Source organism: Vulpes lagopus, chromosome 2 (assembly GCF_018345385.1).
Source record: "Vulpes lagopus strain Blue_001 chromosome 2, ASM1834538v1, whole genome shotgun sequence".
Lineage (NCBI taxonomy): Eukaryota > Metazoa > Chordata > Mammalia > Carnivora > Canidae > Vulpes > Vulpes lagopus.
The window spans coordinates 563,193-583,333 of NC_054825.1; the positions used below are offsets into that span (position 1 = coordinate 563,193).

The 20,141-nt window shown below is 55.3% G+C and overlaps 1 protein-coding gene and 1 non-coding gene across 4 annotated transcripts in view; one reads left to right on the forward strand and one right to left on the reverse strand.

The window, feature by feature from the left end:
- Positions 1-20,141, forward strand: part of CFAP46 (cilia and flagella associated protein 46) — a 102,881-nt gene that overhangs the window by 15,727 nt on the left and 67,013 nt on the right. For all 3 annotated transcript variants that reach the window (XM_041743635.1, XM_041743636.1, XM_041743637.1), the window contains exons 9-15: positions 853-952; positions 10,576-10,674; positions 12,151-12,341; positions 17,596-17,824; positions 17,917-18,037; positions 19,168-19,291; positions 19,469-19,599. In XM_041743635.1, the coding sequence (XP_041599569.1) occupies positions 853-952; positions 10,576-10,674; positions 12,151-12,341; positions 17,596-17,824; positions 17,917-18,037; positions 19,168-19,291; positions 19,469-19,599 (995 nt within the window). The remainder of the gene's footprint in view (positions 1-852; positions 953-10,575; positions 10,675-12,150; positions 12,342-17,595; positions 17,825-17,916; positions 18,038-19,167; positions 19,292-19,468; positions 19,600-20,141) is intronic.
- Positions 6,590-6,672, reverse strand: TRNAL-UAG. The gene has a single exon. It is a non-coding gene; the product is annotated as a tRNA-Leu (tRNA).

A 20,141-nucleotide genomic window follows, 5' to 3' on the forward strand; every position in this document is an offset into this window, starting at 1 on the left:
CAGGGAGGGGAGGGTGGTGACCCCAAGTTTGGCTCTTATAGCAGACGAGCCATTTAGGGCCTGGGTAAGACTGATGGTTGGCTGGCAAGGGTGGAGGGGCACCGGCTCATCGAGGGGCTAGTGGGCATGTCTGGAGACACTGCCGGTGGCTGCCACTGGGGCTGCTGCTGGCGTCCCATGCCTGGCCGCCAAGGGTGCTGTGACATGTACTGCGCCTGGTGCACACGAAGGGTGCCCTGTGCCCGGCGAGGAGGCCTGGTCCGGAATGTCAGGGTCGAGGCGGAGGACCCGGGCCTGTCCTGCGTCAGGCCTGGACTCCTACGATTTTATACCAAGTCTCACGGTCAGGTGGCTGGTCCTCCAGCCTTGGGCTTTTTCCAAGTTCGCTTAGGCCGTCGGTGTTTTTGTGTTTCCTTGTAGATGTCAGCGTCCCCCCGCCACTTCGTACAAAGATGCACACTGGTGACGTCCTTGGGTGTTTGTCCCGTGGTCGGAGGAAGAGGCTTTGAGTCAGGAAATTCCTGCCTGTTCCCCATGTTGCCCCCACTCCCCTGGTGATTCAGACGGTAACACCCGTGGTGCCGAGTCAGTGTGCAGGGCTGTTTGTCCCTGCCTCCTTCACTGCACTTGTACCCACGTGAGGGCGGCGGCGGAGGAGCAGCTCGCCCAGCGGACGCAGCTCTGCCAAATTCTGTGTCGGGGCCTGGCGGGGGCTGGGCAGGGTATTTATTTTATTTTTACTTCCTGCCTCTGGTTGAATAATGACTGCTTTCTCTCCCCGACAGCGACCTGCAGGTCCATGCTCCCCGACGCCTCTATTGATGCCTTGCTTTTTTGTTTTTTCATTTCCAGAATTCTTTTGCTCTTTGAATTGGCTCGTCTTTCTTTGACCTTGAAATGTGAGGAGATCTCCTCTGGCTGCCTCTCAGACTTGAAGAACATGGACAGCAAAGTAAGTGACGGATGACTGTGGATGTGCGGCACCTGCCCGTTGTCTTCTGGACATAAAAGGCTAAAGGAAGGGAAAGGAATTACAAAACCCTCCGGCAGGAGGGCCTCGCAGCGTGTGGTCGGTAAACCGCTTCCAGTTTTCCACATGTGCCCTTCACACAGTGGAGACGATGTGACACTTGCATCACGGGCTCTCGCTGCCATCACAGCAGCGGCCCGTGTTGCCACCAGGTGTTGACACGATTCACTTGAAGGCTGCACAGCATTTAATAGTATTCATGATCCAAAGCGAATTCTTCAGCCCCGTGATTGGACATTTAAAGCCTGTTACTTTTTGCTTCTACTTAAAGGGCTGCAATCAATATTTTACACTCAAAGCTTTTATTTGCACTTAGGTTTTTTTTTTTTTTTTTTTTTTTTTTTCGCTAAGGTAAGCTCATTGACATGAAATTACTTGGGAATTTTCACTTTGAGGATTTTAAAACACATATTACCACACTGCCCTCCAAAGAAAAATTTACACTGCATCAGAAGTTTCTAAGAGCACATGCTTCAGTTCAGGTGTGTGTGTTTTAACGTAAGAAACTGCAAGGAGTCTTGCTCAGAGCAGAGGTTCATTTAGCCACTGGCACTGGCGGTGTGAACGTAGTGCCTGGTGACCAGCAGGTGCTGCTGGGGGCACTGCTGCCCGTGAGGGTGACAGAGGCGGAGGGAGGATTCACTCGGGCAGTGGGACCATTTGCAGGAGCATCAGTGTCTGCCCTTTCCAGGGAGCACCTGCTGGGCTCAAAGTACCTGGAGTCCTAGATATCAGCTGACCCTCAGGAGTTTCCTCCAAATAAAGCTCTAGGGTAGTGCCCCTTCCACGGTGCAGATAATAAGACCTACAGTTTTTTTTTTTTTAATACTTATGTATTCATGAGAAACAGAGAGGCAGAGACACAGGCAGAGGGAGAAGCAGGCTCCATGCAGGGAGCCTGATGTAGGACTTGATCCCAGGACTCAGGGTCATGACCTGAGCTGAAGGCAGGCGCTCGACCACTGAGCCACACAGGTGCCCAAGACCTATAGTTTAGCAGAAGGGAAATCAGTCGTCATATCGTGGTCATGTTGGTCTGGAAATTGTTCTAAAGCAGGAAATAAAACTTCATTTGCACCTTGGTGGCCTGGTAGGACTTGGATAGGACTGCTGGTGGGAGAGGTAGGATGGCGTGCAAGCATGGGTGCAGCTCGGGCTGGGAACACCTAGACCAGAAAGCACAGGATGAAAACAGCAGAGGTGCCTATTTTCAAAGGGTTTCAGAGTTCTTTTACGGCCCCATTCCATAGTCTGTTTCCACACACAGTGGCCCTAACTTAGCATTGGGGTCTCACCGTGCTTGCATCACTCACCAGCCGAGTGACACCCTCGGAGTGTGGGTTTTTATCTCTAAAATGTCAGCAGGGCTAACACCCTTTTCCTGGTGCTGCTACGGAAGTCACGCAGATGCTCTGCCTGTGGTGAGGGGAGTCGCCCTCCTTCCTGCCACCAGGTTCCTGTAAAGGAGGATCACATGTAGGTGGTGGGGCCCTCACCACTCTGGTGCTTCCAGAGCACGTCCCCCAGGGGACTCTCCCTGCCCGGCCTCATCTCGAATGTCGCCTCCCTCAGACCATCTGCACAGAGCAGCCTCCTACGAGAGGGACGTTCCCCCCGGGCTGTGTTATCCTTCCTGGTGTTGCCGTGTGGTATCTGTGGAAACGTCTAGTACTGGTTCTTTTTTTTAACTTAATGTATAACTCAAACGCAGAGCGTTCATTTGGTGAACTGCACCTCTGAGATGAAGGCACCCTCTCCTCGCTGGCACTTTGCAACATACTCAGTATTGCTCTTAGATTTTGTAAACATTCTGTGCATACTCAAAAAGGATTTCTTCACTTTTTAAGTAAAGGATTCTGTACATATCCATTAAACAGCACTGCAGTGTTCATTGTTTCAGGGTTTCACTCATTTTTATCTGTTTGCTCTATTGATTTCTATGAGAAATGTGTTAAATGTCTCCCTACAAACATGAGTATCTCAGTTTTACACTGTACATTTGTTGTTTCTTATGTGTATTTGTTCATATAGGTTTGGAATTGTTAGATTTCCTGGCAAGTGGTTACATTATTACATCTCACCCTTCTTTATGCCTAATGATGATGTTCATGTGTTACTTGGTTATTGTCCATTTTCCCAATGGGAACGAAACCTCCTGGAGGACGGGGACCTGATCTGTTTGCTTCCTAGCCTAATGCCTGGCACTTAAGAGGTGCACGGCAAATTTTGTCGGTGATAGGCCACATGGTTGGGAAGTGTAGGAGTTGGGTCACTCCCAGGAGCTCAGTGTGGAGTGACATCAATCGAGGGGGAAGAGGCAATCGAGGAAAGCAGAAATGACTGTGAGGCTGGGTTAGATCTGCAACACTGAATTGCAAAGCCTGATATTTTACTACCTTCTTGAGAGGAACAATAAACAAATACAAAGCAAAAACAAATACGTAATCATGTATGATTGTTCAGAAATAAATGAGACTTTTCTTAAAAGGGGGAAAAGAATATGAAAATGATATAGTGAAAGAAATGAACGTTTCTGGGCAAGTTGGAGTCAAAGGCCTTCAAGCCTGAAACAACTGAAAAAAGCCAAACAATATTTGTAACAATATGTTTGAAGACACTGAACAGTAGATAATGAAAGAAGGCAAAACTGGAGAGGTGGGGAACACATGGGGGTGAGTCTCGTTGTCATTACCCAGCCTACTGCCTGGAGACTTTGCAGACTCGGCGAGGGAAGAGCACACTGGTGAAGCCTGGGTCTGTCTACCTGAATTGAGGAGTTGGCAGTCAGGAGGACAGAGCAGCTGTGGTTGATAGGACAGAGGAGTGAACTGCACAGAGTGAGAGCTCTGGAGACCTACAGAGGCTACCCCTCCCTCCAGTCTTCAACTGAGTTCTGATTAGTGCATGTTCATAAGGGAACCACACAAGCTGGAGAGAGAGCCACCTAAAAGGAGACCAGGGAACAACCTTCAGAAGTTACACAGGGCTGAGAATAGTTCCTGGAATGGAATTTAAAGCAGTTAGATGTAGATCCTGGTTTCATGGCCACTTGTCACACCCGTGTCACACTCCATATCACTGCTGTCAGCTAGCCAGTACCTAGGACCCCAGAACTGCTGTGACTCTGAAAGCGCCCTCCAATGCAGTCGTCAGCTCTAAGTGGCTCTGTGGGTGCCTGTGCATCAGAAATCAGTGCCACCACTGCTAGGGTGCTTGCAACCTAAACCTAGTGCCGCAAGACATCCCCCATGGCCACAACATCCCCTGGGGGAGAAAAAGTAATCAGGGGGGTCCTAGCAGGCTTTACCACCAAAGACCCCAACAGACCTTGAAACTAGAGTCTAGCAGTCTTGACTTCTGAGGAATCCTAGTGTTTGCTGTGGCTGACCTCAGCTGTGGAGCTGCATGGAATTCTAGGCCTTCCCTACAACTATAGCTGCCACATCCTTCCTAGCTTGCATTCTTACCCCACCCACAGGTGATGGTCTCTCCCCACCAAAACTGGACTGTAAGGTATGAAAAAGATGATTACATCAAATGCACAGATGTCAACACTAGGCTACAAGAAACAGCAAAAAAATCAAGGAAACATGACACCACCAAGAGAACAGTTTTCCAGTAACCTACTCCATAGAAATGGAGATATATGAATTTCCAGATGAAGAATTCAAAATAATTGTTTTAAGGAAGCTCAGCAAGCTGCAAGAGAACACAGGTACACAATGAAATCAGGAAAAACATATGTGACGAAAATCAGTTTAATAGTAAAAAACAAACAAACAAACAAAAAACAAAATAGAAATCCTGGAGCTGAAGAATAAATACAGTGAATGAAGTCAGTGGAGAGCATCAGTAGGAGGCTTGATCAAGCAGAAAAAAGTATTTGTAACCTAAAACACCACTTGAAATTATCCAGAGAAAAAAATGAAAAAGAACGTAGAAAGCCTATGTGAATTATGGGACACTAGTAAGCAAAACAATATTTGTATTATGGGAGTCCCAGAAGGCAAAGGAAGATAAAGGGGAAAGAAGAATGATTTTTAAAAATATGGTTGAAAACTTACCAAAACTGCAGAGAGGTATGGTCATCCAAGTACATAAAGCTCATAGGTCCCATGGAGATTCAGCCCAGTGAAGACTTCACCAAGACATGTTATAATAAAACTGTTAAAAGTTTTATAAAAATTATTGTTATAAAAGAGAGAATTTTGAAAGTAATAGGAGAAACAAACTGATCTGATGAAAGAGAATTGCCATAAGGCTATCAATGGATTTACCAGCAGAGACCTTGCAGGCCAGGAGGGAATCAGATGATATATTCAAAACGCTAAAAGAAAAAAATGTGAGACAAGAATATTTTATCCAGCAAAGCTGTCCTTCAGAAACGAAGGACAGAGAAAGACAGTTCCAGACAAACAAAAGTTGGGGGAGTTCACCAACACCAGAAGAAATGCCTTAGAAGAAATGCTAAAGAGAGTTCTTCAAGGTGAAATGGAAGGACATTAATTAGTAACATAAAAATATATGAAAGTATAAAACTAACTGGTAAAGGTAAGTATATAGTTATGTCAGAATACTCCTATTGTAATGGTGGCGTGTAAATCACTTCACCTGGTATAAAGTTTAAAATACAAAATTAGTAAAAAATAACTTGCTACAATAATCTGTTAATGGATACAAAACACTAAAAGATGTAAATTGTGACAAAAAAACCAATGGGGGGATGGTAAGAAGAGTTTTTGTATGTGATTGGAGTGAAGCTGTTTCAACTTAAAATAGATTGTCATTTAACATAAATGTTTTTAAGTGTTTTATGTAATCTTCATGGTAACCACAAAGCACAATGTGCAGAAGATTAAAAGAATTAAAGGATACCACGATGGAGAATCATCAAATCACAAAAGAAGAAAGCAGGAGAAAGAAACAAAGAAACTGTAAAACAGCCAGAAAAGAAGATGGCGATAAGTCTTTACCTATTAACAATTACTTTAAATATGAAGGACTAAGTTCTCCTATCAAAAGACACAGAATACTGAATGTATTAAAAAAAAATACACATATGCTGCCCACAAGAGACTTACTTCAACTTTAAGGATACATGTAGGCTGAAAGTGAAAGAATGGGAAAAAAAACATTCCATGCTGATGGTAACCAAAAGAGCAGGAGTAGCTATATTTATACAAAAGTAAAAAAAAAAAAAAATGTAATGAGACAAAGACGATCATTATATAATGACATGCAATTGATTAATCAAGAGAATATAACAGATTATAATGTGATCCCATAATAAATAAAATCTTAAAAAAGAGAATATAACAATTGTGCAGACATATGTACCCCTGTACCCCGCATTGGAACACCTAAGTGTATGAGGTGAGAGTATTAGCAGATCTGAAAGCAGAAATATACAGCAACACAATAATAGTAGGTATCTACAATACTTCACTTTTTTTTTTTTTAGGTTTTAATTATTTATTCATGGAGACACACACACACAGAGAGAGAGAGAGAGAGAGAGGCAGAGACACAGGCAGAGGGAGAAGCAGGCTCCATGCAGGGAGCCCGAGGTGGGACTCGATCCCAGGACCCCGGGATCCCGCCCTGGGCCTAAGGCAGACGCTCAACCACTGAGCCACCCGGGCGTCCCAGCACTTCACTTTCAACATGGGTATATCATCCAGACAGAAACTCTTTAGGGATATATTGGGCTTGAGCTATGCTTTAGACCAAATGGGCTTGATAGACATATGTGGAGCTTATCCCCCAACAGCAGCAAAATACATCTAAGCACACACGAAGCATTCTCCGTGATAGATCGTACATTAAGTCACAAAACACATCTTGATGCATTAAGAAGACTGAAATTCTATCAAGTATCCTTTCTGAACCCAGTGATATGAAACCAGAAGTTAGTAATGGGAAGAAAGCTAGGAAATTCACAAGCATGGAAATTAAAACAGTATATTTCTGAACCACCAATCGGTCAAGGAAGAAATCAAAAGGGAAATCTAAAGTATCTTGGAACGTATGACAAGGGAAACACCACATATCAAGACTTACGGGATGCAGCCAAAGCAGTCCTAAGAGGGCAGTAGAAACACCTAATATAGGGAAAAAAGAAAGCTCTACAGTAAACAACCTATCCTTATACCTCAAGGAACTAGAAAAAGAAGAAACAAGCCCAGTTAGCAGAAGGAAGGAAGACCAGAGCAAAAATAAATGAAATAGACATCAAAAAGCCAATAAAAGGGGATCCCTGGGTGGCGCAGCGGTTTGGCGCCTGCCTTTGGCCCAGGGCGCGATCCTGGAGACCCGGGATCGAATCCCACGTCAGGCTCCCGGTGCATGGAGCCTGCTCTGCCTGTGTCTCTGTCTCTGCCTCTCTCTCTCTCTCTCTGTGACTATCATAAATAAAAAGAAAAAAAATTAAAAAAAAAAAAATAAAGCAACTTCTAATCAGGTAATGATGCAGATCTCTTTGCTTATTCAAAATATATACCAATTATCTATTTAAAAAAAAAAAAAAAGCCAATAAAAAAGATTAATGTAACTAATAGCTATTTTTTTTAAAAGGTAAATAAAATTGACAACATCTGTAAAATACGAAATGAAAAAACTATTCACCTAAAAATCTATACTCAGAAAGTGTCTTTAAAACCCAGAGGTAAGGGGATCCCTGGGTGGCTCAGCAGTTTCGCGCCTGCCTTTGGCCCAGGGCACGATCCTGGAGTCCCGGGATGGAGTCTGGCGTCGGGCTCCCTGCATGGAGCCTGCTTCTCCCTCCTCCTGTGTCTCTGCCTCTCTCTCTCTCTCTTTCTCTCTCTGTATCATAAATAAAAATAAATCTTAAAATAAAAACCCGGAGGTAAAATATTTATACAAAATATACAAAATCTGAAAGAGTCTGACTCAGGCTACAGGAAACTTGGGAGGCAGCCCTTCAGGTAGAAGAAGGCGGTGCCCGGTGCAGGTCCAAGTCTGCAGAAAATAGTGAGGAGCCCCAGAAAGGGCGACAACGTGAGCAAATGTGAAAGACTTTTTTAGGATATTTGAATCTCTTCAAGAGATCATTGTCTGTTCAGAGAGAAGAGACCGGTGGGAATCACAAGACTTCCCATTGAGATGCCAGCTCCCTCCGGGTTGGGGCGGTGGCTTCAGGGCACTCGCAACCAGAGTCCCAGCGGGAGTGCTTCGGAGAGGGACACCCTAATGGTAAAACGTGGATGGAAATGCAAAGGAACCAAAATACCTAAAAGCCACTTTGGAAAAGCAATGCAAAAAATAAAAATTAAAAAATAAAATTAAAAAAAAGGAAAAGCAGTGCGGTGTCAGAAGGTGGACGCTGCATCACCTGAAGACGTATGATAAAGGACGGTAGTTCAGCCAGTGTGGTGGTGCTCGGAAGGAGGTGACGCAGATGAACGGGATGAAAGCCCAGCGTTAGAGCCGCAGACATGAGGCCAGCTGACTTGACAGAGGTGTAGTGTTCCTGGAGCAGGTGACTAGCCACGTGGTAGAACAAAGGAAAGCTGCGGCCCCCTACTTCACACTATATACAGAAATTAGCTCAAAATGCACCGTAGACCTAAATGTGAGAGTCAAAACGATTCAGCTTTTAGGAAAAAAAAAAAGTCTTTGTGACTTTGAGTTAGGCAAAGAATTCTCAGAAGTGATGTCAAGAGTGTAATCCATGCAAGAAATTAATACATTTTGTTAAAATGAAGAACTTTTGTTCTTTGATATCATTCAGAAAATGGAAATACAAATGATATCCCGAGTGCAAATGTCTGCAAATCACGTATCTGATAGAGGGCTTCGTATCCAGAGTATGCAGAGAACTCTCAATACTCAAGAAAGCCAACAACGGAAAAAAAAAAAAGGCAGGGCGGGGGCGGGGGGGGAGCTCTGGATAGACACTGGCCCCGGTGAGGATGCGTGGACGGAGGGAGGAGGCGCTGAGCATCACTCCTTGTGACGCCACTAACTACTCTGTCTGGGAAGAGCTGCTTTTCCAAGTCCTGACGACTTCGGCTTTGCTTTTACACAGAACAGTGCACTTCTGGCACTTCCAGCACCAAAAGGGGTGGGTGTTCCCCACCTCGAGCAGTTCTCTGGGACTCCGGCTGGGTGTCCTACAATTTTATGCAGCCCTGACGCTCTTAACTGGGGGCAGCGTCAGATCCCACGGGTGAAGGACTCAATCCCACAAGACTGCCCCCCGACTCTGGTGCCAACAGCGAGGAGAGAGGTCCCCAAGTTACCCGCAGCTTCTGTCATCTTTGCCTACAAGTGAGTGGCTCCCACAACCGCCTCCTCGGGTTTGATTAATTTTCCGGAGCAGCTTACAGAACTCAGGGACACACGTTTGCTGGCTTCTTGTGTAATAAATGACGTGATAAAGGATGCAGATGAAGGCACAGATGAAGAGACACAGAGGGAGGGTCTGGGAGAGGCCCAGGCGAGGCGGGAGCTTCTGTCCCTGCGGAGTTGGTGGGTCACGCTCCCCGCGTGTGGACGGGTTACCCACCTGGAGGCTCCTTGAACCCGGTACTATTGGGATTTCATGGGCCTTCCTCGCGCAGGCATGATCCAATTATCGGTCCGTTTCCAGCCCCTCCCCACTCTGGAGGATGGGGCGGGCTCAGAGTCCCAAGCTCGCAATCACGGGTGCGCAGCCCCCACCCGGGAGGGAGCCCACAGGAGTCTCACCCTTGGAAGGAAAGATGCCCCCGGGGCACCCCAAGAGTGTTGGGAGTGCTCCGCTGGGAACGAGGCGGAGACGGCCGTGCCCCTGCACAGCAGCAGACCCACGACCGCAGCCGGGCCCCACTCTCCGGGGGGAGGGCCGGAGGCCTCCGCTCTCCTTGGCCACGGCTTGCAGCCCCGCAGCCCCGCAGTCCCGCAGAGCCCCACGCGGTTTGCTAGAGGCCAAGGGTGCCCCTGAAGGCCCCCGGGCCTGCTGCCCACCGCCTCTCCTCTGCCTCTCCCAGCCCTGTTGGGGATCAAGTAAAACACATTTGCCACATTTTATGAGTTTATCTGAAGTTGACGTGATTATGTAAAAATTCAATGTCCAGGGATCCCTGGGTGGTGCAGCGGTTTGGCGCCTGCCTTTGGCCCAGGGCACAATCCTGGAGACCCGGGATCGAGTCCCACATCGGGCTCCCGGTGCATGGAGCCTGCTTCTCCCTCTGCCTGTGTCTCTGCCTCTCTCTCTCTCTCTCTCTGTGACTATCATAAATAAATAAAAATTAAAAAAAATTCAATGTCCAGTGAAATCATCTCTACCCCCACCCCCGGCCTCCGCCCGGCACACAGTTAAAAAGCTTTTTAAAAAAACTGTTTTTCGCTTAACATCTTTGCATTTGGGGGAAACATCTTAAGCTTTCGTTGTATGTCTTTGTGTTCTCTGATTTTTTGTTGTTGTTGAATCTCTACCTAGCACATTAGTTATATTTTAAAATGGTCTTTGAAGCCGAGGAATGTGCGTGATCGCGTCGTTCGTGAAGCATCTGCCCCGCTGACAAAACCCGTGTGTCCTGCAGGATCCCGGGAAGCTGATTGAAATCGAATGCCTGGAGTACGAACTAGAAGCTTTAAGACTCGAGAGTAAAGTTAAAATCTACGTCCGAGCAGCTGTTGAGGTAAATCCCTGAGCAGGAGTCAGCGACTCGGAGCGGTTTCCACGTGTCTTGGAAGCTGCTGGCTCCCGGGAGGTGGGGACACGAGGCCAGCGCCCCAGTCCTCCGGCTTGCATCTGTGACATGGCCTCTCTGGCGGGAGCTGCACCAGGACTGGCTGCCGCCCCCCACGGCGTCCCAGGGCCCGTCGGGGTCCTGCAGCCTGTGTGCGGGGCCGGAGGGGGGGCAGGGGAGCCCCTGGGGAGCCCTCCTGCTGCCCGTGTGCAGCTGCTCTTCCCCTTGCCAACGTGCACACTGACGGCACTTGCCATTGGTCAGGGCCTCTGTGTCCCCGTTGTGGCTCTTTGCCCCTGTGACTCTTGTCCAGGAAGGCAGGAGTGGCCTGCCCAGTGTGGGGCCATCCTCCTTGCTGGGCCTGGGGGCGGGGTAAGGTCACTGCCAGGGACGGGGGCCAGGGAGTTCCGGGGGCGAGCAGAGGAGGGCTGCCAGAGGGGGTTGGGCATACAGGGACCCCGGGGGGTGCATGGGGAGGGGCGAGGAGCCCGGGGAGGCCTGGTCCCGAGGGCTCACACTGGGTCGTGTTACCACAGCGCCCGGAGCAGGGGGTCGTGTGAGCTCAGGGTCCGGAAGCAGGGGTGCGAGCTCGGCTCACTGTCCCTCCCGTCTGCTTATTTCGCGCGGTAGGATTTGGCCCAGCAGCCCTGGCCAGAGAAGGAATCCAGAGAGTATTTTAGACGAGTCTTGAATGAGGATTTTGCAGCTTAAAAAAAAATCTGTTGAAACAGTCACAGTGGCCCCTGTGGATTTGGAGGCCGGCGCGGTGGGATGAGCTCGGGCGCCTCCGGGGCCAGGGATCCGCCGTCCAGGCTCCGTCCCCGCACCGCGGCTTCCCGTGCCCCCTTGCACTGGCACGTGTGGCTGCTGGCATGGACCCGTCTGGCTCCTGGCCGGGGCCACGTTCGAGCAGAGGAGGCAGCGGTGCTCGGGGGCCCCTGTGCTGCTGCCCCCGGGGCCCGTTCACCGGCAGCACAACGGACGCCCTGGGGGTGGCGGCAGCCAGAGGCCACAGACGTGCGCGAGCTCAGGCCCACTGGCAGCCCCAGTGGGCTCTGAGGAAGCGTGGGGCTGGTAACCAGGTCCACGGATCCTCAGATGTGGGGCTGGAGCCTGTCCGGTGGGAGGCGCGCATAGCACAGAGCAGAGGTGTTCCTGGGGTGCTCCCCGGCCCAGGGCGCAGTGAGCAGACAAGCCGGAGAAATGCTGGTGGAGTAAATTCACGGAAGAGAAGCGTGTCCCTGGGTGTGCAGAGCCCGTTCTAGGCCCTTTACGGAGGCGTCGAATACACAGCGGGGCCTTCCGGGGACGCTGCCCCGGCCGGACCCGCCCTGGCCCACCAGCTGCCTCCTGACCCTCCAGCCCCAGGGCGGTGCGCGCTCCTCACCTCCCGTCCTCACGGACCGGCCCGTGTGTTTTGTGCAGACGCAGCTGAATCTAGTGCAGAGGCTTGATGTCGCGCTCCAGCGAGCCGTGCGCCTGGGCGACCCCAGGCTCATCCACGTGGTGTGCACCACACAGTGGAACACGTGTCTCCCTTTGCTCCAGCACAACCTGCGCTACCACCTGCGGAAGCCGCTGACCAACATCGCGGACATCCTGGAGAAGGTGGACAGGTAGCTGCCCTCCAGGGGGACGCTCGGGCGGGAGCGGCCTGGCGCGGAACCCTCCAGCACCGGGGACATGAGGCGATCTGATTCGGGCCCCAAGCAGCTGTGCCAGCAGGAAACTCCCCCTGCGTCAGAGGCCGGGAGTGTGCCCGGGGCGGGGCCGGGTGGGCCTCCTCAGCCGCTGACAGGCTCTCAGGGCAGCCCGGCCCCGCCTAGCCACGAGCCTGCAGGCGCACCCCCAGCAGCAGGAACCCCTTCAGGTGGCCTGACAGCCGGCACCTGCACACGGGGTCTGTGCTCCACCAGCCACCATGGGGGGCCCGCAGGCCGGGAAGCCAGCGCCCATCACCTGGTGCCTGGAACACTCCGGGGTCAGCGCTGAGGCGACACCCACCTTCTGTGCTCACTGTGTCAGAGGCATACATCACGCACTTGTGAGCACCTGCCCGGGGCCAGGAGCCACGCCGGCCTGGACACACACAGCAAGGGTGTGCAGCCAAGTGCCTGCACCCACGCCTGCCCCTGCACCCCAGTCTCCACCTGCACCCATGCCTGCTCCTGTGCCCCGTCTCCACTTGTCTGCCCATCTCCACCTGCACCCATGCCTGCGATTGCACCCGTGCCTGCCCCAGCACCCATCTCCACCTGTGCCCGTCTCCACCTGCACCCCCATCTCCACCTGTACCCACGCCTGCCCCTGCACCCCAGTCTCCACCTGCACCCACACCTGCTCCTGTGCCCCCGTCTCTACCCGCACTCCCGTCTCCACCTGCACCCATGCCTGCCCCTGTGCCCCGTCTCCATTTGTCCCCCATCTCCACCTGCACCCATGCCTGCGATTGCAACCGTGCCTGCCCCAGCACCCATCTCCACCTGTGCCCGTCTCTACCTGTACCCCCATCTCCACCTGCACCCACCCCTGCCCCTGCACCCCTGTCTCCATCTGCACCCATCTCCACCTGCACCCCCATCTCCACCTGCACCCACGCCTGCCCCTGCACCCCCGTCTCCACCTGCCCCCCCCCCGTCTCTGCCTGCACCCACACCTACACCTCCACTCTGCGCAGTAGGCTGGTCGTGTTAAGTGCTAAGAAGGCAGTGAAGCAGGGAGGGAGGGGCAGAGGATGCTGTTTAGGCAGAGTGGTCCCCGTTGGTCCCTGAGAAGCCCACTTCCTGTTGGAGTCCAGGCAGAGGGGCGGCCTGGGGGCTGGGGGGTGACGCCCCAGGAGCAGAGCCCTGTGTCCACCCTGAAGGGGGCTTGTGAAGGCCCCTCCCCTCAGGACAGGGGTTCTGCTGGGGGGTCATCAGAGGACCTGGCATGGAGGAGGGGTGTTCGGTGGTCAGATGGCTGCTCTGCGGCTGTTGAGAACAGCCTGAGACAGAGCTGGCACGGCGTGCAGGTGACACGGTGGCCTGGAAGCCAGCGGGGCCCAGGGGACGGATCCGAGGGAGGCAGGCAGCACACACCCCTGGCTTGAGAGGCCGTGGGAATTGTGTCTGGAGCTCGCAGGGATCTTCAGGGAGGTCACCTGGGCTCTGGACAGGGCACCAGGCAACCGGGAGGGTGGGGCGGGGTTCCAGTGCTGGGGGGAGCGGGCTGTGCGGGGAGGACGGTTGGCAGCGGGTGCGGGTGGGCGGCCGGCGGCTGGTGGTTGTGCGGGCCGCCTCCCCGGGCTTCCTCATTTCCTTTTTTTTTTTAATTGGAGTTCGATTTGCCAACATAGAGTATCACACCCATGCTCATCCTGTCACGTGCCCCCTCAGTGCCCGTCACGCAGTCACCCCAACCCCCCTCCTCATTTCCGTCAGTTCTTTGTGTTGCAGATTGTCTATAATTCTTTCTTGTCTTTGGCCTGTTTTAATCTTAAGGACTTTATTTCCCATTTCCCAATCTGTCCTATTAGTTTGTGTCCACCTTTGCCGGAGCTTTGAAGACTACCTGCCGCTCCCCTTTCTCTCCCGTAATTCTGTCCTGATGACGTTGAGGCGTGGAACACAGACCACGTGTGTGAACACCTGGTCTGCCGACGGGTCCTTGAACCCAGACGGCGTCGTGCTGTGTCTCTGGAGACGGTCACGTGCCTTGTCTCCTTTGTTCTTTGCCGCGAACTACGCGGAGTTTCGGGGGTCAAGCCAGCCTTGCGCTGCGCACACGGCCTGGTGTAGCCACGTTGCAGCGCGTGCTGCCTGCTTAGGGCCTGGGGTCGTGTCGCAGCGCTCCGCATGTCTGGTGACGGGGACACTGGCCCGCCAGGGTCGGACGGCACGTCAGGCTGACTTTATAAATGCTTTGGGAGCTGGGCAGCCTCTTTCTCCCTTGCTTTCTGAAGGACTCTGCAGATATTGGTGTTTTTCCGTACATGGTTAATAGAACCCGGTGGAATGCTCTGGGCCTGGGGGCTATTCCCGTGGGGAGGCCCAGGCGGCCACAGCCCCGTGGTATGTTGACAGGAGGGAGTCCTGGTTGCAGCCGGGGCATTGCCCGCCCGTGCCGAAGGGGTCTGGCCTTCCGTCCCCAGTGGGCCGCGCTCATCCCAGCGAGCGCCCGAGGGGACGGCCTCCGGCTCAAGCAGGCTGGCCTCTCACGCCCCGTGGATAATCAGCATCGCTCTGTGTGGTTCCAGACGCCATCCCTGCATGTTTGGGGTCGTGTCTGCCCCCTTAGCCTTCTGCCCCCCCCCACCCGGAGGCCCCATGTGTGGCAGTCACAGCCTCCGCAGCTGCACAGCCGCTCCGCTCCCTACTTTTACTCCCTGCCCCCCACCGCGCACCTTCAAGTTAAAGCCTGGAGCGTGGCTTGACGCGGGCGTCTGGTGGGCATCCGCCGTCCTCCTTTCATCTACTGGGACCATCTGTGCGGCGGCTGGAGCTCCAGCCCCTCCGCTGCCGCGTTGCGCTTGTCTTCAACCTCATTTCTTTCTGCTCGTCCCTTCTGCTTCCTGCTGCTCCTTCCCTGCCTTCTTTGAGGTTAATTTTTAGAATCCTGCTCCATTTCCTTCACTGGCTTCCTTGTTTCTCGGCCGCACCTCCTGGGGCGGGCAGGGGGGTGTCGATCGAGGGCCAGTAACATGGGTGGTCAGGCGGAGGGGTGCGCAGGGTCAGCTGCACGCCCCCCCACGCCCCAGGGTAGAGCCTTGCCCGCTTCCCCCCTCGCTGCGCCCACGCCTTCCCGCGCTTGTGCTCGTGGGTTTCACGTCCAGACGGACGCATCCTCCACGTATGTCGATCCACCTCTGCTCCAAGGCTGTCATCTGCTCTGAGCAGCCAGCGGTTTGAGTGTTGTCTTTAAGAAAATCACAGAGGAAAACAGTAGTTTTACCTCGTTTGCTGATCCCACGGGCTCTTTCCTTCCCACACGTCCAAGTTCTCTCTCACCTGCTTTATTTCAACCCCAAACCTTCCTGCTGGAGACGAACTCTTCCTGTCGACCTGGAAAGGCCTTTCCCTCACCCTCATCCTTGAAGGCTGTTGCCACCGGCTACTGGGTTCTGGGTTCCTAGACGTTGTTCTGCAGACGCGGGGAAGAGGCCGCTGTGCTCGGACGAGGCTGCGCCCCACGCTGAGGGCTCCCCACGCAGGCTGCGGTCCTGCCGCTCCTTCTGTTTTCAGAGTCCCGACTGGGGTTTTCCCTGGAGCCTTTAGAAACTCCTCCGCGGGTCTGCTGGGACGCTCAGACGCGGACGGGGCCTCTCATGAGCCGTTCGGCCGGGCGGCCGCCTCCTGGGACTCGAGCTGCGCACACGCCCTGAGTCCTGCCCGCAGGTCCCGAGCCTCCGCGCGTGTCTCCGGTCTTGCTCGTGCAACCTGCGCTCTGGTGGGCGATCTCTGGGCTCGCTGGCTCCCCCGTCCCCGGCCTGCTGTGAGCCGTGAGCCCGAGCAGCGGCTTCCCAACGCCGCATATTCTGATTCCGAGCCCCGGTCTCCTGAGAGTCCACGCCTGTTCTGTCCTTACTGTTGTCTTCCCGCAGGTTTGTGAACACATTTTGTGTTGCAGCATCCGTGTTGAAGGACTTCTCTGGTAAACCCAACATCTGTTCCTTCCCATATCCTGACGCTGGGTCGCATTCTTCTCTTCCCTTGCACGTCTAGTGTTACCGTGGTGTGCGGGGCGTCATGGGAGATGCGCCAGGAGTGCTTGGCCCCCGCCCTCTTCATTCGTGTTGTAGTAGCTGTTGAGTTAACTACGTCTGGTGATGAGCAGGCTCTTGCCCGTGCGGTCTCTGTCCCAGGCTGTGCTCCCATCTCGCCCCCCTGGCTCGGCGGCCCCTGCTCTGTCCCCGGTGGGGGGCCACAATCACGGGCTCCCCCCCTCCGACCCTCCAGGGGCTGCAGCCTCATGCTGCCCGGAGCCCTGTGCTGGTAAAGCTGGTGTATTTGGCTCAGGTGGATGGTGGTTACATGTAGCAGAGTCACTTCCCATGGCTGGAAGTGGAAGTTAAGCCCGAGATTTTCTCACTTCTATGTCCTTGTCGGCTGGTTCCGTTCCTCTGCTCCGGGAGGTCTGGGTCCACTTACGGGAGTCACTGCCTCCTCGAGTGAGCTGTCGGGCTGCTCCTGACATGGGCTGTCCTCCCCCCGCGCGTGTGCTGCTGGCTTGCCTCGGCCGGTTCTTCAGCTCGGCCAGCCCTGGGCGGGTCTCCCGCGGTGGGGTCTCCTCCGGGCCCGTGACTCAGTGCAGGGCCTGTCCCAGAAACGTGGCGCATTCTGGGCAGAGTCTGTGGGAGCTGGTTCCCTGGCAAGTGTGGACCTCCCCCGGCACTAACCAGGGATGGCTCACGGGTGCGGGTGAAGCCACAGGCACTCCCCTGTCCCTGAGGTCACAGGCACGGACACCTCCGTCTGCGCTCAGTCAGTTCACGGGTCCTGAAGAACTTGGATTCGGCCAAATTGGTCGGGTTTGCTAATGCTGGTTCCCAGGACGGTGGCCATGACGTGGGGTCTCCCTCAGCCAGGCAGGGGCGAGCGCCTGTGGGGCGCGGTGGGTGGGACGGCACTGATGGACAGAGATGGCGGTGGCAGCGTTGCAAGCTTCCGTGTCTGCTGGGCCCTCCACCAGCAGGTCTCACTGGCACGTCCCCAGTCTGCTGACCTGCTGCTCCTCAGCCCCGGAGCCCCGGTCCTAGCCGCTCTGCAGGGACCTCCCTGCTCCTCCTCGCTGGGAGTCCCCCGGGCCAGGCCGGGAGAGCTGAGGATGCCGGGAAGCCCAGGCAGCAGGAGGGTCTCCCCGGGGCCTGTGTAGCAGCACGCTGTCCCTCTGCAGCCTCATGGTCCTGCTCCGCTGCCAAGTGCACATGGAGATGGCTCACATCGACGAGGACGAGGACCGGCTGGAGCCGGCCATGCAGCACTTGCAGAAGGCCATGCTCCTGGACAGCCTCGGCCTCTACCAGGACAAGCTCACGATGGCCTTCAACCGGCTGCACCTATGCACCATGCAGTACCAGTCCCCCGAGCGCGCGGAGGACAAGGCCATCATGGCCATCGAGCAGGTGCCGTCATGGCCTCTGTGTGGGACGGCCCGGGGCGGTGTCACCTCAGACGGCTAATGGCCTACTCTCCATACCTTCTCTTCCTGTTGCAGGCAAAAAAAGCTATCCCGAAGGATAGCGTCAGGAAGAAGCGGGCTCTCCTGGTGAACGCGGGCCTGGCGCTAGCCCCCGACACCTTCCAGATCGTGCTTGACAGCGAGAACGAGGCCAAAGGTACACAGCGCCCTCACTCCCGGAGCCCAGAAGGTTTCTGCTCACAAACCGCCCCGAGCCTCACGTCCTCGGGAAGCAGACTCCCTGCCCGACATGTGGGGACCGTGCTGCGCCCCACCTGAGGTCTGCACCCGCTGTGCAGGCCTTGATGTGTGGTCTAGGTCTCCACGCGGCCGCCGTCACCCGGGACCCCGTCACCGCAGGACGGACCGTCACGGTCTGGAGGCCCAGGGCCCAGATGAGGTGTCGGTGGGGCGGGGAGCAACCCCTGAGCCCGGGCAGAGCGCGGCCCTGCCCCTTTGGCCTACAGCCGGTGGTCTTCTCCGGGTCTTCACAGCATCTTCCCTCTGTACCTGTTTCTCTGGGTCCAGAGTTGCCCCTTTTAAGGACGTCTATCGTAATGGATTAGGATCCACCCTAATGATCTCACTGTAACTAGATTGTCCCTGTAGAGACCTAAGTAAGGTCGCATTGTGAGGTTCTGGGCTTAGGGCTCCATCAGACCTTTCCGGGGACACTGATCCGCCGAGCGCATCACGTCCTTGTGGACGGCCAGTCTGTGCCCAGCTGGGGCCCCACCACAGCCGCCCCAGGGTTCTGTGTCCCCAGGTGTCATGCCCTAGCGGTGGGGGTGATGGCCTGGGACGTGGCCCTCCATCGGCCGTCGGGCTCATCTGAGGTGTGGTGGTGCCACCGTGGGTTTCCACGTTGCCCAGCCAGTGTCGGGCTGTGGCGGCAGTGCCGATGTGCTCCCACCAGCAAGCTGGCTGCCTGCCTGCAGTAGCCCAGCTGGAGACGGCCTCGTGGCCCCGCATGGTGAGGGTCTTCCGGGGGCTCTGAAGGCCGGCTCCTGGAGGGGCTGGCATGTTGGCTGAGGGGAGCTGCTTGTGCCGCACACCCTGCACGACTGTGCTGGGCAGCCGGCGCCCGGAGCGGCTGGGCTCTCGTAGTCTGTGCTTTCCTCGCCAGCAGGAGCCTCCGGCACCAGGCAGACCAAGGGGCCGGGCCACGGGGTGGGGGGGCCGTCGAGCAGGGCCCGCCAGGTGCACTGCCCCACGGAGACGCAGCTCCGCCCGGCCTGGGGTCCCTCACCGTCAGCCTCAGCCTTGCGTTTCCATTTCCACCCTCAGTTTCCACGGGGAAGATCAGGGGCCGGTTCACCTACCTGTTCGCAAAGGCGCGGCACCACATCATCAGCGTGGACAAAGCCGCCGGGCATTTGCAGCGTCTGGGGAACAAGAACGACAAGGAGAGGTGGGTGGGCAGCGCCTGACCGGGGGACAGGACGGGTGCGGGGCAGACGGTGGGGGGAGTGTGGGTGCCTGCCACGACCTGGGAGCACCGTGGCCCCGCGCAGCAGCAGCAGCGGGGCTCTGGGCCGCCCCCGCCTTCCCCACTCCTCGCGTCCGCGCTTCCCTGTCCCGTGAGCAGGATCCAGATCTGGGCGGAGCTCGCCAAAGTGGCGCGGAAGCAGGGAGTGTGGGATGTTTGCCGGGCTGCCAGCCGCTTCTGCCTCCTGTATGACAACGTCAAGGTGAAGAAGCCCACGTGGCTGAAGAAAGGTATGGGGCGTGGCCACGCGTGTGCAGCTCGGGGCTTCGGCCTCCCCCGGAACCGGAGCCGAGGGGCCGTGGGGCCGTCAGCTCAGGGTGGCCAGGGGCGGGCGCCTGTGCCGGAGCCCAGCTCAGCGGGGCCCATCGGGCCCTCCGTGCAGCGGCCGCTCTCGCCCTGTCTGCTGGCCCTCCGGTCCCCTGAGGTCGTCAGGGGCTCAGCACAGGCACCTGCTGTGAGCAGGGAACCAGGCCGCTGCCTGGGAGCCAGGGGGCAGAGGGCGGAGCTCAGGGCTGACCATGAAGGCGGGACCAGTGCCGGCAGGCGGGTCCCTCAGGAGTGAGGGGCGGCCAGCTCCCTGCATCGGCACAGGGTCTGGGACGGCTCGGGGCAGCTCTGGAGGGGCCGCGGTCTAGTGGACTGTGAGGACACAGGGATGCGCAGGGGCCCCATGGCTGGGCACGGGGCTGTCGGGGCCGCTGGGCACGGGGGGCGGGCCGGGGCCGCTGGGCACGGGGTTGCCACAGGCTGGGCGGGGCCAGGGCTTCTCGGG